We start from the raw sequence: 16,781 nt of genomic DNA on the forward strand, positions 1-16,781 counted from the left end.
CATTGCAGTACGGTCCCCAGGCAGCGCTGAAGGGACAGAACGGCTTCTCCTGCGGTAGGTGGAAAGGAGATGTAGAGCTGAGTATCATCGGCATACTGATGACACCGGGCTCCACACCCCCTCATGACCCCACCCAGCGGCCTCATATAGATGTTAAACAGCATTGGGGAGATGATCGACCCCTGTGGGACCCCACAATTGAGATTCCACGGGGCCGAGACGCTCTCCCCAAGCTGCACTCTCTGGGGGCGGTCCTCCAAGAAGGAACGGAGCCAAGCCAATGTGAGGCCACCAATTCCCAACTCGGAGAGCCTCCCCAGGAGGATACCGTGGTCAATGGTATCAAAGGCCGCTGAGATGTCGAGGAGGACCAGCAGGGACACTTTGCCCCTGTCAGCCTCCCTCAGTAGGTCATCACACAGGGCGACCAATGCCGTTTCTGTGCCATGGCGCGGCCTGAAGCCCGACTGAAATGGATCCAGGGCATCTGTTTCATCCAGGTGCGCTTGAAGCTGATCGGCCACCACTAGTGGGGAAGGAGACTTTGCTGCTTGCCTCCAGGGCATACAGCACCCATGTTGTGGCACTCCAGGTCTGGCACACCTGCAAGGTGTCCTGGAACTGGTAGAGGAGACAGGGAATTAAAATCTAACAACATCTAGAGGAATGCCACTTCCTCATGGCCAGGCATAGCTGCACATAACTTAATAGACCAGTCACCACAGATTTTAATACTGATATAATCCTAAGGTACAATTTAAGAAAAATTGTCTTGTTTCTTCTGCTGCTAATTGTGGAAGTGGCTGGAGAGCTCCCACCAACAGATAGAGGCTGTGACTAAACAGACAAATACCACAGGATTTGCTGTAGGTATAAAATGGATGAATTTAATGTAATTTTTTTAAAAAAACTTGTCACACAACAGAAAGGCTAATTTGAATCAGTTTGGCTCTCTTTGCTCCCAGTGCGGAGTTTCTTCTCTGCTACTGGGGGCTTCTACATTTTTCAAGCTGGAACGATTTGAACGGACTTTTCCTCATGTGATCAGTTGTTTCGTTCTGCAGAAGAAAAGGGGGGTTGGTTTCTGGTTGTGGATGGTGTTGTGGTGACATAGGCAGTAGGGGACTGATGTTTAAAGACTACAGGAACAGCTGCCTCTGAGATCTGCCCTGAGTGTTCCTGAATTTTATTTTAAAATAAATGACTTTACTGTAGAGTCACTGCATTGATACCCTAGTTAAGTGGCCTCTGTTCAGAATAAAAAATAAAAAAAAATTGCTACAAAATAGAAACAGCCCTGATGAAACACAGGAGACTGCATATGTTTCTACTGCATATGTTTCTACGGTAGGTCTGTATATTTCTGTATACATTATGAAGAACTTTGGAAAGCTCTTGCCTTTTCCCTAATGTCGTAAGTACAACCCTTGAAAAATCAAGCAGCTTGACAGCGAACCATAAAGGTTCAGCAGAGGTGGGAAGAGAGGGGGCTATGGGTTGAAAGGCAGGTTGCCTTGAAGAACCAGTGTAGTTACTGACTCCAAGTCAAGTAGCAGGCGCTATGGGACCACTAAATTAAAAAGCATAAGATAGGTTGCAAATAAATTTGTCAGTGTAGCTCTAGCCAGAGTGTCGGGGTGGATACAGCCGGTTTTTCTGCAATACACAAAAGTGCCTCTGTGCAATGCACAGGCAGAAACTTCCTACACCAGAGTAACATGGCTGGGTTTGTGCAGCTTCCACTTTGCGGTTTTGCTATACAGTACCTTGTGCACCGCGCTAACTTGAGGATAGGACGGCACGGGGCGGCGGCGGGACGGAGCGCTATTTCCAACTCGGCTTCAGCCAGCAGCGTGTCTGAGGCAGAGCCTGAGAGATGGGATTTCAGATATTTGACTTCAAGACCTGACATCATAAATGTGTCGTCCGGAGCCGCGATCGGCCGCGGCACCCACTGTACTCGCCCACAATGCGCGTTTGCAGGCTACACGCCTCCGTCCCTTGCTGCACCTCCCGTGCGCCCAGTATAGAAGTCGACAGGCCGGCCACCGTGCAAAGGGGCTCTTTTGGCCCGATAACGGCGGCTAGAGTTGACTTTGGGCTCTGAGCGCCATGCAACGTCCTCCCGCCTTTCGGGATTGGCGGGACGGCCCCGCCGCCTCAAGGGAGAGACGGTGGACTGAAGCAGCGCCTCCTTCTCGCAAAGGGGTGGGACCGGGCGGGAGGGCGAGCGGCGAGCAGGCGAGTCCCGACATGGGCTCCGCCCGCCTCCCAACGCGGAAGTGGCCAGACCCGAACCGGGACTCTCCGGGCTCATGGCGCCGGCTGGGCTGAAGGCGGTGGTGGGCGAGAGTGAGTGTGCTGGCGGGCGGGCGAGGGAGCGACGGGAGGGTCTGAGGTGTAGGGGTGAGGGAGTCGGGGGCGGGTGGGGGCGAGTCACGGTGGTGGCTATGAGCAAAAGAGGCGCTCTTTCCTCCGCTTCCCGCGGCCGCCCACACCCTCGCAGGCGGGGGGGCCGAATCCGCCCCACCGGAGAGGACCGCACGCCTCCCGCCGAGCAGGGGAACCCAGCTCCAGCTCCCGGGCTTCCACCCAGGGGTCTTATATGAAGTCTTCCGGGAGGGGGGGCTGGGCGCCGCTGGTTGTGGCCACAAGTGTCTCCCTGATAGGAGGGCAGCCTTGGCTGGGGGGGGAGAGGGGGAGGGGGGCGGGTTCAGTGACGGGCTAGTAGCCTCCGGGCCTCTCGCGCGCGCGGCGGCGGCGGGGGGGGGGCTCTCTTTCGTCCATCCTGCAAGCCCGCGCTCCTTGGATCACGACACCCGAGTCCCAAGCGATCCGTGCTGAGTGTCTAACAGGTCCGATTTTTCAAGGGAGGAAGTATCAGAAAAGCTAACACCTTCTCGTTTGGCCGAACCGTGCCTGGGATCTCAGTTCCCTCTCTTGAACAGTACCTAAAGCCTTCGAGACTACATACAGTAGTACCTAAGAAATTTAGAATTTAAATTTATAAAAGGCCAGTATTATTAACAGGCACGTTAGTCTGCCACCGTCATTCATGACAAAGGTTTCTTCTCACATGCTTTACACAGCACAAGCTGTGATGGAATATAGGTGTGCATTAGAGATATAGGAATACGAATAACCTCATCTCTAGTGTGCATTCGAGAAGCTGTCGCCCCACTGTTAAATACCCAGTGTGTGTTTTTTTTTTTTACTAATCAACCACAATCTTTGTGCTTTGATGCCATTTATAAATATTTCCCATGTTATCTCCTTATTATGTCTGAGAAAGTGGACTTGCTCAGGAAAGCTCACATTAAAAGATAATAGTCTTTAAGATGCCACCAAGTTTTTTCTTTTTATTTGTTTTTTTAATTATAATTTTGTTTTTTACCTATAATTTTTTATGTAAGTCGTTAATGAATGGATTGTTGTTATTGTTGTTATGTGTGGTCAAATCACTTGCAGCTTATGGTGATCCTCTGAGATGGTGACCTCCAAAAGGTCCTGTCATTAACAAACCTGCTCAGTTCTTGCAAACTCAACACTGTGGTTTCCTTTATTGAGTTAATCCATATTTTATTAGGTCTTTTCCAGTGAGACTTGTTTTCTCATGATGTGTTTGAAGTACAATAGGTTCTGTATAGCCATTTTTTTTTTGCTTCTAGTGAGAAAAGATTGGGTTAAATGTTCTTGGTAGTTTTTTTTTACTTGCTTTGACCTGAAAGTAATACAAAGAAGGGAATATGAAGAGGGCAGGTCCTAATGCTAATGTTGCACAAAACTGCCACAGCTAGACTAGTCTGAAACAAATGCATGTCACTTGACTGTGCAAAGGAAGGCGAAAGACTTTATTAGGACTCCTTATTGGTGTTGTATCTGTCATGGTGGACTCTCAGAATAATGAAGGTCTGGGGAAGCTGTGTGTGGGATGTTGTGATCCCTATTTGCCAAGCAACCGAGGATCTTCTTAAGATATGAGTACTAATGAAATGGAAAAGTCTTGAATCAGTGTGTCTTGTTTTCCCAGTTTTACTGCTTTATTGAGGCCTGCTTGATTTGGTTGCTTACACACAATAGCCCTAACGCTTAAGCCTCTTGGCTGGTGGGAGTTAAGATGGACAGATAAACTCCAGTGATTGGGAAGGACGGAGTCCGTCCTGGAGGCCCTATCACCAGTGACAAACTCTCAAAGAGGGCATTTTAGGTGCAGGAGATGAGCGGAGTACAGTATATGTTGGGTCCAAGTGTTTGCTCTTTTCCCTGTGAGACTTCAGAATTGGATCCCCTGCCATACACACACCTACCAGAGATGAAAACAGATATGTCTGCCCTTCCTAGTCTGTGCAGGTTGACAGTACTGTACTTTAAATATGACAGATTTCTCTGTTTCACCCTCCTTGCCCTCTGACCCTGATTTTTCCACCTGTATGTTATATTGGCTAATGTCAAATCTGTTGTACGTATTGTGGGTGCTGACTCATAATTTGATTGTTGTCGCTGTGATGATGTTCTGTTTATGATGTAACAACTATCTGTGGTTTAATGTAAATGTCATGTGCCTGTCAGGGGAATTATAACGTGCTGTCTACTGCCATAGTGCTTTGGAATTCTTCTCCTGCTAACCCTAGGGCCACATACCGAGGCCTCTGTGTGGCAACAAGGCCTAGTAAGCTACTGTTTACTAAAGTGGGTGATTGGTTAACACTTCTAGTAGGAGGAAAGAAGAGATATCTTAGCTCACTGACTATAGACATTAACTACTAGAAGTAATCTTAAATGGTAGGGTTTGCAATCTGTTGTTATGCTTGCCCCCCATGACTACTGGTTTCCCAATATGGACTCTGTGAGTGTGCCCATGGACATGCATGCATGCACATGTGCCCATCTTCCAAGGATGGAAGGAAAGGGTAGGGACTTATGTGATGAATCTAACCTCTTCTTGCTTGTGATAGTTGGTGAAGCCTCTGAAATCAGGACTTAATGTATATTATATATATTAACCCTAAGCATCCAAAGTCCTGATTTCAGAGGCTTCACCAACTATCACATATATAAATCTGAGGAGAGCAGAGCCTGGCAAAGCTGCCTGTAGCTAGCATTCTAATGTCATTGTTTTTGTTTCAACTTATATACCACCCCATAGTGCTAGAGCATTTCTTCCATTACTGGGATTTTAAATCCATAGCTGTGAAAGGGCATATGGGCTCTGGTTTTGTTTCATAATACAGTACAATGTTTCTCTTTGCAAAAGAGTAGGATTCTAGTAAGGAGTCCCTAAAATGGTTTTCAGGCATTTGCTCTGTCTAAACCACTAAACCCTTAAGCATAAACCCAAAATGTCTCCAGATTAAGTCTTAATTTTCAGTGCCTTAAGAATGCATCAATTCTCTCTTCCCCTCCCCACCCCGTAATATTGAAATATCTGGAACTTTTTTCCCTTTTATTATGGGAGTTAGTTTTGTTGGTTGTTTTTGGCCGTAATTTGGTTGCACAGAGCTCTGTTGGTTCGTAGTGTAGTAACTGTGGAATGAAAATCAACTAGAATAGAATTTGATGCCTTAAGATAGGATAACATACTGTACAGTGTTTTAAGTTGGAACTCCAACTTTTTTTGGGGGGGCAGGAGTGCAGAAATGATATAAACTAGAATTCACAGGGACACTTGACAGCCAATATATCAGACTTCAGCCCATGTTGAACAATCGTTTTGGGTTTCAGAAAGAAGTGGCAGATCAACCGCCATACTTATTAATAAAGTAGAAATTCAACGTAGATAGCAATATGGCATATTTAAGTTCATTTCTTGCATGCAGCTTACCCAAAGTCATCTGTTTGGCCAATATGGAAATTGAATGCTATACTAGATAAGCCTTTGTCCTGATTCAGCATGTTCTCAAGTGCTGTGCTTGCTTGGTTCCATTATCATTTTAATACAAAGGACATTTTAAAGAACTTGAGCCTGTTCTTAAACCAGTGACACAAATTAGCATTGACCCTGCAGAGGTTTTGAGCTATTTAAATACACGCTCCTGTCCAGAACTAATTAATAATTTGCCTTTGATGGTGTTCACACACAAAAAAATTTAATGCTTTCTCAAAGGCTTTCACGGCCGGGATCCGATGGTTGTTGTAGGTTTTTCGGGCTCTTTGGCCGTGTTCTGAAGGTTGTTCTTCCACAGTCTCTGTGGCTGGCATCTGCATAGGACACGAGTAGCACTCTGTGCATACAGAGCATGGACAGAGTTCCTACTCAGTCCTCTGAAGAGCCCGAAAAACCCACAACAACCACCTTTTCATTATGTTGCAAGCAGGCTTTATTGCACCACCTGAAAGAGGAAGCCAGAAGCAAGTAGGGTCATATGCTGGTTCCCCTACATTTGCTTTTCAAAAAAACCACTGCAGCAAAGCTGATCTCTGTGTGGCTTTGCCATTGAAAGCTTCAGCAGCAAGAATAGAGTAAATTTCAAGAAGAGCAGCAGCAGCAGATGTATCAGGTCCAGGAATAGCAAGCAGAAAGATCTCTGACTCACTTGAGAAGGCTTTCATGTGACCATTTGTTAGGTACATATGTATCATCTAATGATTTCAGCCCTATTTCTAGGCATTGCCGTAATGATTTATCTGTTAAATTGGATTATTTTGTTCCAACGTCACCATTTTAATTGTGTCTTTTCATAGAAGCCAGGTGAAAAAATAGCCTAGCCAATCATTTTGGGGGAGTTGGTTACCTGCCTCACACTGCTCCACATCTCCCTTATTCTTTCCAGTCTCTGATTCAAATTCTGTCCTCATGTTGCTGAGGTTAATAGTGACAATAAAGTTATGTATGAAGCCTCCAGAGAGCTGAATTTGTGTGACATGAAAGATCCACAGCCATAGCATCCTGCTGGGCACAGTCCCTGGTCAGTTGTAGACAACTTTTTTCCTTCACAGCGGACAGCTCGGTGGGTTATCTAACTGCCAGGAAAAGGGTCAGAAAAAGAAATACATATTTTATCAAATATCTGTTCTGTTTTTGTTTCCCATTACTGTAGGCTTCTTATGGTACAGCTGTGGTACAGAAAGATTTAGATTAGATTAGGCATCCTCCAGTTTCGAGAGACTATGGTAACATGCTCTGTATGGAGGACTTGAAACAGTGTCTAGTGTGGCTGAGGAGGCCAATTCAAGAGTGACAATCCCTTCCACACTGAAGACAAATCCATTCTGTCCCCTGTCTAGCTCCCTGGTTTTGCTGCTTTTGTGAATATAGACCCTACTAACATCTGTTATAGCAGCCTACAACTCTCATGCTGCGTTGGTCCCACAGTATTGATTGCATGGTATTGAAGGATCGTTGTTCTTTAATCATGTTTGCTTGGATTCTTGAAGTTTCAGTAATTTAGAAAGCGTATTTTCCTCTGAAGGATCTCTTATCAGTTTCTGCTGCGTGTTGTTTCTTTTAAAGCTATAATTTGATTCCATATCTCAGAAAAGAAGGGTGGAACATAAGACACCCACAGTTTGAAAAAAAAGCTTTCTACCCAAGCCTATGTTTGCTTGGAATTAGTTGGTTTGTCCTCTTCTGTGTAAGAAGATTTGATTAAGAGTTGTTATATGTACAGTACTCATTCTTTCCAGAACTGGCTAAGATGTGGCTTTGCTCCTAGGAGAACAGCTATGAATGGGAAATCTTTATATCGGATTTGTGTAGGTAAAAACTCTTTCAGAAGCGACACTTTTTTTGATCTTTAATATGATGCACTGGGCTGAAATGGCTATGTGCTCAATGATGTCACAATTGTAGACACAATCTGAAGTATCCACACTGGGTATCCATCCATCACTGCATGAAATTCTGAAGTTATGATCAGATAACTCATGCAGATCTATAGGGAGTTCAGCCTGTGTTACCAAAATGCACTGCACATTTTGGTACAGGCCATGACTGGAAGTCACAGGCCATGACTGGAAGCCAGCACAGACCTGCAAACACTGGCTGTTGTGTATGTTCTGTGAGACTACATGTCATTTGACAAGGATTCGTGGTGAAGTGAAGAATAAATAGCATGGCAACAACTACAGTTGAGCCAGCTTAAATTCATGAAATACAGTATTGAGTTTATGCCCAAGGCTTGTGGGAATCAAAACTCGCTTCTCAAAGACTCCTTATTTATTGGGATTATTCCACCTCACTGGGACAAAGTTAAATTGATATTTAAAAGGACAGTTTGTTCCTCCTTTTGATGAGATATGTTGGCTTAGGTTAATGAAATGTTGAATTTGTACCCAACTTTTGTGCGGATTAAAATTCACTTCTCAGAAAGTTCACATTTATGGAGAATGTACTATCTTACTGAGAAAAAAAACAGTGAGATGTAAAACATGCCATTTCCTCTTTTGGTGAACAAGGTTTCTGTGAGATGTGAGAGGTAGAGGTGAGTAATAGAATCTATGGGATGTATTCATGTGGATGTAATCTCAGAACCTCTCTCCATAATCTTCAGGGATTCTTGGAGAACAGGCAAGGCCCCTGAGGACTGGAGGCAAGCAGATGTCATTCCCATTTTGAAAATGGGCAAAAAAGAGGAGTTGGGACATTATTGACCAGCTGGGGTGTTGTAGATATCAGGAAAGTTACTAGAATAGATAGTTAAGCAGTCCGTTTGCAGCATTTATGAAATAATGCTGTGATTTTTAAGACCCCTCAGGGAGTTTCTCAGCAACACGTGATGTCAGACTAAATGTGTCTCCCTCACTCTCTGTTTTTTTTTTTTAAAGAGCATCACAGGCTTGGTAGATGAAGGGAATACTGTAAGCATAGCATGTTATGATTTCAGTGAGGCTTTTAATAAGGTCCCTTGTGATATTTTTGTGACCACGATGGTAAAATGTGGACCAAGATACTGTTAGATGGTTGACAGGCCTTGCACAATGGCTCCTTGTCGTTGTGGAGAGAAGTGGCAAGTGAGGTACAACAGAGGTTCTGTTTTGGGTCTTGTCTGTTGTTCAGTATTTTTAGAAATGACTTAGATGAGTGTGAGGACAAGATGCTTATCAAATTTATAGAGACTGCCAAACTTGCAGGGGTTGCTGATAATTCGGAAGACAGAACGAGAATGCAAGAGGACCAAGATGTATTGGAAAACTGGGCCAGAAGAAACAAAATTAGTTTTAACAAGGAAAAAATATAAAGACTTGCAGTTTGATGGAAAAAGGAAGGTATGCAAGTATAGAGAGGCTACTGGCTTACAGGTAATACTAGCGAAAAGGAGGTAGTTGTCTTTGTAACCACAAGTTTAACATGAATCAACAGAGTGATGTGACAGCTTAAAAAGGCAGAAGTCATTCAGTCTAGCATTTCCTCACCAACAATACCCCCAATCAGTTACCAGTACAAATGGAAAGTTTTTTGAACTCTACAAAGAAATGAAGGTATTTGTCATAGTTTGTGTTGCAAATTCACAAAAAAATACCTACCTGTATTACAGACCCACACTTAATTGTTTTTATTTGTTTGTTTGTTTAAACTTATACCCCGCCCATTTATTGGACAAGCCACTACCATGTGTGGCGTATGCTTAATTAATTAATTAATAATTATGTGCTGTCAAGTCAATACTGACTCCTGGTGATCCTTTTCAGATATACTAGTTTCTAGTTTTCTAGATAGACTCCAAAGTGGTTTACCATTCTCTTTTTCTGGAGGTATTCTGGGGTTGTGCAGCTTGCCCAAGGCTGCAAATGCTCGCTCTTCCTCTGGGAGATGCAGTAGGGCAGTGTTCCTCAACCTTGGGCCTCCAGATGTTCTTGGCCTTCAACTCCCAGAAATCCTGCCCAGCAGAGGTGGTGGTGAAGGCTTCTGGGAGTTATAGTCCAAGAACATCTGGAGGCCCAAGGTTGGGGAACACTGCAGTAGGGCATCAAACTCCCAACTTCTGGCTCCACAGCCAGAAACATAAACCACTGAGCTATTTAGTTTATACTTGCTTTAGAATAAAATACTTTAGATAGCTGAACATTCTCCTGTGAGATACTCAGTTCAACATTTTGTTACTAACTTAGTGGAGTCTTAGTAGTCAATTTCTTATTGACTCCGCATGAAAAGTTCTAGTTAAGGTGATGGGCATCTAAACTGGGAAGCCATGTGCTGTGCTGAGTCCAACATGTCCTTCCAGGCAACATGAGAGTGCCGCTACACTATTGAAATAAGTCAAGTGGAGGACTGGGGGGGGGGTTTGAATTCGGTTTAAAGTAATGTAGTAGTCATGTGGTTCTGTGCACCTTCTTCAGAAAACTTTAAATCCATTTTTAAATTGTGTTATATATCAGTTGAGGGAGTTACTTGGGCTTTCACCTGCATCCACCCACCCTCATACTTGCTGCTTCTCACAACCACTAGCCACTGCTGCTGTGGTGTTATTTTTGATATAATATTTTTAATTTCTTGCTATCTGAAATAGAACTAGAACAAAATGACAGATTGAAAAAACACACACAGAGCTTTTCCTGCAGCCAGTTGCCCCTGCACAGAAGGCACCCCAGTGACTGGCAAACCCCACAGACACCATTTATACTGAGAATGGGGTTTACACATGCCAAAATGATTCAAAATACATCAATTCACATTAAAATAAGCCATCATCTGGTGGGAGTGTAAAACGTCTCCTTCCTATCTAAGTAACATTATTTCTTGTCAAAGCAATGTGTGTTTCCATATGCATTGTGTAGTCACCTTTTTAAAAATTGACTTAAAACATGCTAAACCTGACTCGAATATGGCTTTTTTTAACCCAATGTGACCACACTCTGAGGTGGCTGCCTGTTTGCTGCTTGATTTGGGTGAGTGAGGTACACTGCACTGCTTTGCCTCAGGCAGAAGAATTTCTTCAGCTGGCACTGCTGGTGACTAATGATGAGGTGAGGTATAAAATTGTTTCTTTCATTTACTTGAAAGTGTGTGGAGATTTAAAAGTAATGATTTCCATCAGTGGTATTTGGCAGGCTGTTCCAGAGAGATGGCATTGAATGGATAGCTGGGAATTATTTCTGAGAAGCGCCCTTCTTAAGGCGAAACGCAAATGACTCTGAGAGGATGAGAGCAGTTAAAGGTGGACGTAATTTGCAGGCAGATAGGTGAATCATTACTTTAGCTCTGACAAGTGTTATTGAAGAACTCTGTGGGAGTGAATCTGCCTCAGGAAGAGCCAGAAACCATATTTTTCAGATTTTTTTTTTAAATTAAGAGAAGCATTGATTCAAATCCCTGCAAGAAGATCTTTGAGTTCACCAATTTCAGTTGTTCTATTTTGCTATTCCCTTAAAAGGATAAATCGGATAACTATTGGAATCAGGGGTCTCAAACATGCGGCCCGGGGGCCATTTGCGGCTCCCCAGATGATAGTTTGTGGCCCTCGCCTTGCCTGCCCCCCCCAAAGTGCCCACACATCCTCTGCTGTCAGGAGTAAAAAAATAGCCTTGCCTCTCTCACCGGCTCTCTCCAAAGACAGCGCCTCTTGCACCCTCCGTCCAGAACTGCAGCCTGCCAGCCAGCCTGCCTGTCTGTCGGCTAAGGAAACTCCTGGGCGGCTTCCTCGGGCTCTTGCTCCGCTTGGCGGAAAATCTGATGCGGCCCAGCCTCACCCAGACTCTGCCTCTAGCAGCCCCCAGGTAAATTGAGTTTAAAACCCCTGTATTAGATTGTACTGATTCCAATATTATACAACATTATTTCATTTGTATCCCCGCTCTGTTCCTGTTTGTAACATAATGTTACTATATTTTATTATATATTTGTTTATTTCCTTTTTTTGTTGTTTTGTGTTTACACTTGCCTCCCTTCTGCCTTTATATAAACACCAACTTCTTCTAAATTGTTTCAGTCAGTGAATGTGGCTGGATCCTGGAATGACTGCATCTGGAGTCATACAAAATGGCAGTATGGGGCTTTTAAAAGCACTGTGGCAAATAAGGCTCCCGTTGAGATCAAGGGCTGTGCTGGTTTGCTTTGCCTTCTGAGAATGTCATTGATAATAATTACTCTAGTTCTGTCTCTTAACATGTCCCATTCTAGGTCCAGTTCTTTTCTTGGAGTTGCTGTGGGTGTTTGCTGCTCTGCAGTCTACACAGTGTCTGAAAGGAACAACTATTGGATCACAGGTCTGCAGAAGAAACAAAACACCAGTGTACATACCATTATTTTTTATGAAGTCACAATAAGTTAATAAATTATACAGCCAGAAAACAGTTTCCCCCTAGGCAAGTAGCTTGCCAGACCTGATGACCAAGTAGTTTGGTAATATGTTAAGTACTGGTGGGCAGTGCCAGTTCTGCTACAAACCTAGGGAAACCAGTGCTCTCCACCAGAGGCAATGGCTTTTCATCCAGAGCTACCATTTTCCCGTAGAGTAAGCCTGGCATTTTTACATTTGCAGAAAGCCTTTCCCTGAACCCCTCCAAACTCTTCCAAGGTAACCTAGAACTTATTCTTGAGATATGGCTGTGACATTTGCTGCCTCCCACCTCTTGCTCTTTGCCCGTCTAGCTCCCTGCTTCCCTGGGCTGGTGGCTCAACCCCTGCCCTCTGATGACTCTTACCCTTCACCATAAGGAAGCCACTTGCCCCCCCCCCACCAGTACCCACTTCTATTGCCAGCAACAGTGCCCTCTGCCGAGTCTCAAGGTGGCTGAGCATGCTAGTACTGGAGAGGTGGCCCACATCTTGCCTGCACTCAAGCACTTTCTGACAGTGCATGCATTCAGCCATGCAAGCATCTATTCAACACGGTTGAAAATGCTTCCAGATTACTGACCTCTGGGAAGCTCCAGTTTTTCACTGCATGTTCCCAACAGAGATTGCTAACTTGTCATTACTACTACTTCTGGCAACTGTCGGAACAAGTACAGCTGGTGGTGATTTCAGTGTCACATGCTTCTAAAATAGTGCCCAACTGGAGAGTTCCCCCAGTCTCCTTCCCCCCCCATATCAACTGTATATGCGCTTGAAGGGGAGTTCCCATCAACTACAGTGCTGCTTTGCACAGGAGAGATTTGCTGACAATGGAGGCTGGGGGTAAACCCTTCCTTGAATATGATGGCACTGCATGGTATGGAATAGGCAATGGCTGGTGGTCTTCATAAATCTCTTTCCAGCCACAAAAGCAGTAGGACTACTGGCATGTCTATCTGAGTGCTAATGTCAGTTTTGTCCTCTGACACACCAGCTCTTTGGGAGAAAAGTGCCTTCCTTTTTTTACCCCTTGACCTGGCTGGATTGCACAAAGGCATCACTGGAATATGTCTGAGGTTCACGTGTATCTGTCCCACCTTGAACCAGTGTTTTCTCTGCCACCTTTTTGGCAGAGACGCACTCACCCTGTCCTGCTGCCTGCTGTTCTTTCACAGTATCTGTGCTGAGCAAGGCAGCATTGTGACAGATTTTGTTTAGGGGGCTCATAATAGCAGAAGAAGTCTGTCTTTTCCCTCTCCCTCTCATCTCAATTAAAGCTGCTGCCTTCCCCAGATGCCTGCTTCTTCTTCCACACCTGCATTTGATACTGCCCGCAGACTTTACTCAAAGAAGAGCAGTATGTGATTCTGCTGCAGCAGAACACAGACCATTCCAGTGAAAATCACTGTGCACATACAGAGAGATACAAAATCTATTCATTTCATATATATGTGGAACGACTCAAATTCATTCATTCATTCATTCATTCATTCATTCATTCATTCATTCATTCATTCATTCATTCATTCATTCATTCATTCATTCATTCAAATGATTGAAAGTGGCTTACATCATTAAAATAAAGTATTAAATCTAATAGTAGTGAGTATACAAAGACTAAAAAGAATCAAACAAATGCCGTACTGAAAAACAAGCAACACCAAAACATATTCAATTCAGAAAGATACAGCAATCCATTTTAAAAAAAACTCACTTGACAGCCTTTCACTCAAGGAAAGCTTGCCTGAAGAGAAAGGCCTCCACCAGTTTGCAGAAAGACAGTAAAGATGGGGCCAGCCTAGCTTTCGGTGGGAGGGAGTTCCAGAGTCTGGGAGTAGCAAGAGACAAGGCCCTCTCCCATGTCCCAACCAAACTTGTGGAGGTAGCATTATTTGGTGAATTCCAAATACTGTGCTACTGAATCAAAACACACATCCCTATTGGCTCATGTCTGGTAATAATGGTCAGCTATCCCTTGTTCGGGCATGGGGACAAAGAATGGGCTTCAGTAGCTGTTTCCACTATATGATACTTAGGATCAAAGACCTCTTTGGGCATAGAATAGACTTGCAGTTAGGCAGTCAGCTGTGTGAATTAACCTCCGAGGTACTAAGTGAACCCTGACATCTGATCGTTCAGCCTGGAGGCAGGCACTGCATCGCGGGCTCTCCCAGTTTGAAGCGACCCTTGCCCAGCAGGCCGAGGCAAAGAGGAAGTCACTAAAGCAGCAAAACCAGGGAGCTGGACAGGGGACAGATTGGATTTGTCTTCAGTGTGGAAGGGATTGTCACTCTCGAATTGGCCTCCTCAGCCACACTAGACGCTGTTCCAAGTCCTCCATACAGAGCACGCTACCATAGTCTTTCGAGACTGAAGGATGCCTAACTAACTAAGTGAACCAACTTGTGTTTTAGATATATATGCATATGCTCACACATATATCATGAAGCCTTTTAACTTCTTAGCCTTCGCGAATACAAGCCTTATAACTCTTTGTCTCTCTTCTAACCTTCAAACCTGCTCTTTGCAGATTTGCTCTGTTTTTGTTTGCTCCTGGTTTATTGGTCTGCTATCTTTTTTATCTGCTTGATACTGTTCTCCGGCACCAGCTTCCTAGAACTCTGTTCCTGTTGCTATTTTCTAACACTACTGCCTGCTGTGTGATATTGTGCCACCTGGGAACATTTGCTTTTCAGCAAACTGAAATAGCTTTTTAATTAATTCAGGGTAATTGTTATGGAATATCAAGCTGCAGTTCTGAACATTCTTAATAGAGAAAACAATATGTTTCCAGATGAAAGGTTCTTAGCATTATCAATGAAAAATACATTGTGTAACTTTTCTCTGTACAGAAGGAAAACAGGGAAGAAGCAGTAGGGAATATAAGAGAGGATTACAAATAGAGGGTGATAACGTCACAGAGAGAGAGAGAGAGAGAGTAAATTTTTGTGTGTCAAGCTGGGTGAGGCACAATAAGAGTCTCATCTGAATTTACAGGAACATAACTCCTCTCAGGACTACCCTATACAGTAAATGTAATAAGTACATTGAGCAAATAAAATTGCAGCTCTACCTGTCTGGCCTATAGCTAGGATTTTCTGAATGATACGTCAGAATTAGTCCAGAGACATTCTGTTCCAGCATTATAGCATTGGTTTTGCAATGTCCAGAACTGTCATTGAGAAGAATTGCTGTGGTTTCCCTTTCTTGTTAACTATGAAGAACAACATGTCAGTGTTGTGGCATAAAGCTTTTCCTATGAAAGCTCTCTTTTGTTGCCATTAGCCAGTTAGTTAGAATCTTGGGCTGTGATGAAATGTAATACATGTATTTATTATTTAGTATGATTATGTCTCTTGTTCCATTGTGGATGTGAAGGTGGGGTACAGGGTGGTTTCTATTCAGGCACTGGTTAGATCCGGATGTGCTGAACTTCAGTCAGGTGTTGCCTCATGGACCTTCTGTCCAGGCCCTGATAAGAGGTTTTGAGTGGGTGGACACCTGAAACTGATTATACCAGAATGAGAGCATTCTTAGTCTGCATACTCTTTTTTACCTGAAAGTCCAGTGTAGCTAGTTTCCTACTCATCATCTTTTAGTGCCATTGTTGAGTTGCATGCTGTGAATCGAGTTTTAGCTTGGTGAATCAAAGGATGTAGGGATTCTTTAGCCATAACAGGCTAAGTGACTTCTCTGTCACCTTAGTTTATTAGATAGAACAAGGCAGTTGCAAGAAATGGGCTCTAGTTAAGACCAAGGTACAAATGGCATGCAAATATATGCGTAACAGTTCTTATAGTTGTTTTTCCTGAAGCATATTGGAAAGAAATCCCATTTAAAGCAGCAAATTGGAGATATGACAGGTGAGATAAGTCTTCTAACCCAGTTCCTGCCAATGGCTTCTCCCTCACCGCCACCAATCCTGTGATCAGGGAAAGAGTTAGCATACCCTCATTAGGGTGTTATGTGCAATTTGTTCTTTTTTTGTTTTTTAAACAGAAATGGGTACTAGTCTCCAGAAAACAAGCTACTCAAGGGTGTTTGTTTCTGATCTGCCTAATTAAATTATCTGAGGGGTTGGCTTTGCCTGTAATAGTTGCTAATATTATCTGTTTAGATGTGGACTTCCAAGCAATAACAAAGATATGTGGAAGAGAAAGCACAACTATGAAATGAGTTAGGGAAATGATGCCCAACATTTGTTGGAGAGCATCTTCTGTTTTCCTTTTCTCAGAAGGCTCCTTTTTCTTTTTCATGATAATTCAGTTTCTATGGTAATGTGGCAGGTGATGTACCAGTTGCTACTGAGAACCTGCCTGGTTTAGCTTCCCTGTAGTATAGTTTTCACTGCTGTTCTAAGTCAAAGCGGTGTTGTTGGCAGCTGGATATCTGGAACTAATTTGCTCTTTATAGCATCTGCAGGTTTTATAGTTTGTTTTACATTCTTTAGGTTATTGTTGTGAACCTTTAAACATTAATTGCCAGTTTTTATTATTGGCATGTTTGAGCATTTAAAGCACTGTGAATTAAACCACTTTTAAATTATAGAAGATTTAGCACTCATTTATTA

At 43.6% G+C, this 16,781-nt stretch overlaps 1 protein-coding gene across 5 annotated transcripts in view; it reads left to right on the forward strand.

Annotated features, from left to right (window-relative positions):
* Positions 1-2,194: 2,194 nt before the first annotated feature.
* STXBP2 (syntaxin binding protein 2) overlaps positions 2,195-16,781 on the forward strand; it is a 40,272-nt gene continuing 25,685 nt past the window's right edge. Inside the window, exon 1 of one of the 5 annotated variants that reach the window (XR_013541966.1) lies at positions 2,195-2,352. Coding sequence is in view for 2 of the 5 variants with exons in the window: in XM_072990344.2 (XP_072846445.1) it covers positions 12,042-12,141 (100 nt within the window). In the remaining 3 variants the exon portion in view is untranslated. Of the gene's footprint in view, positions 2,353-11,780; positions 12,142-16,781 lie in introns of those variants that run through there. The other 4 variants (XM_020796331.3, XM_072990345.2, XR_013541965.1 and 1 more) reach the window with 4 other exon arrangements.

This window comes from Pogona vitticeps, chromosome 2 (assembly GCF_051106095.1).
Source record: "Pogona vitticeps strain Pit_001003342236 chromosome 2, PviZW2.1, whole genome shotgun sequence".
NCBI lineage: Eukaryota > Metazoa > Chordata > Lepidosauria > Squamata > Agamidae > Pogona > Pogona vitticeps.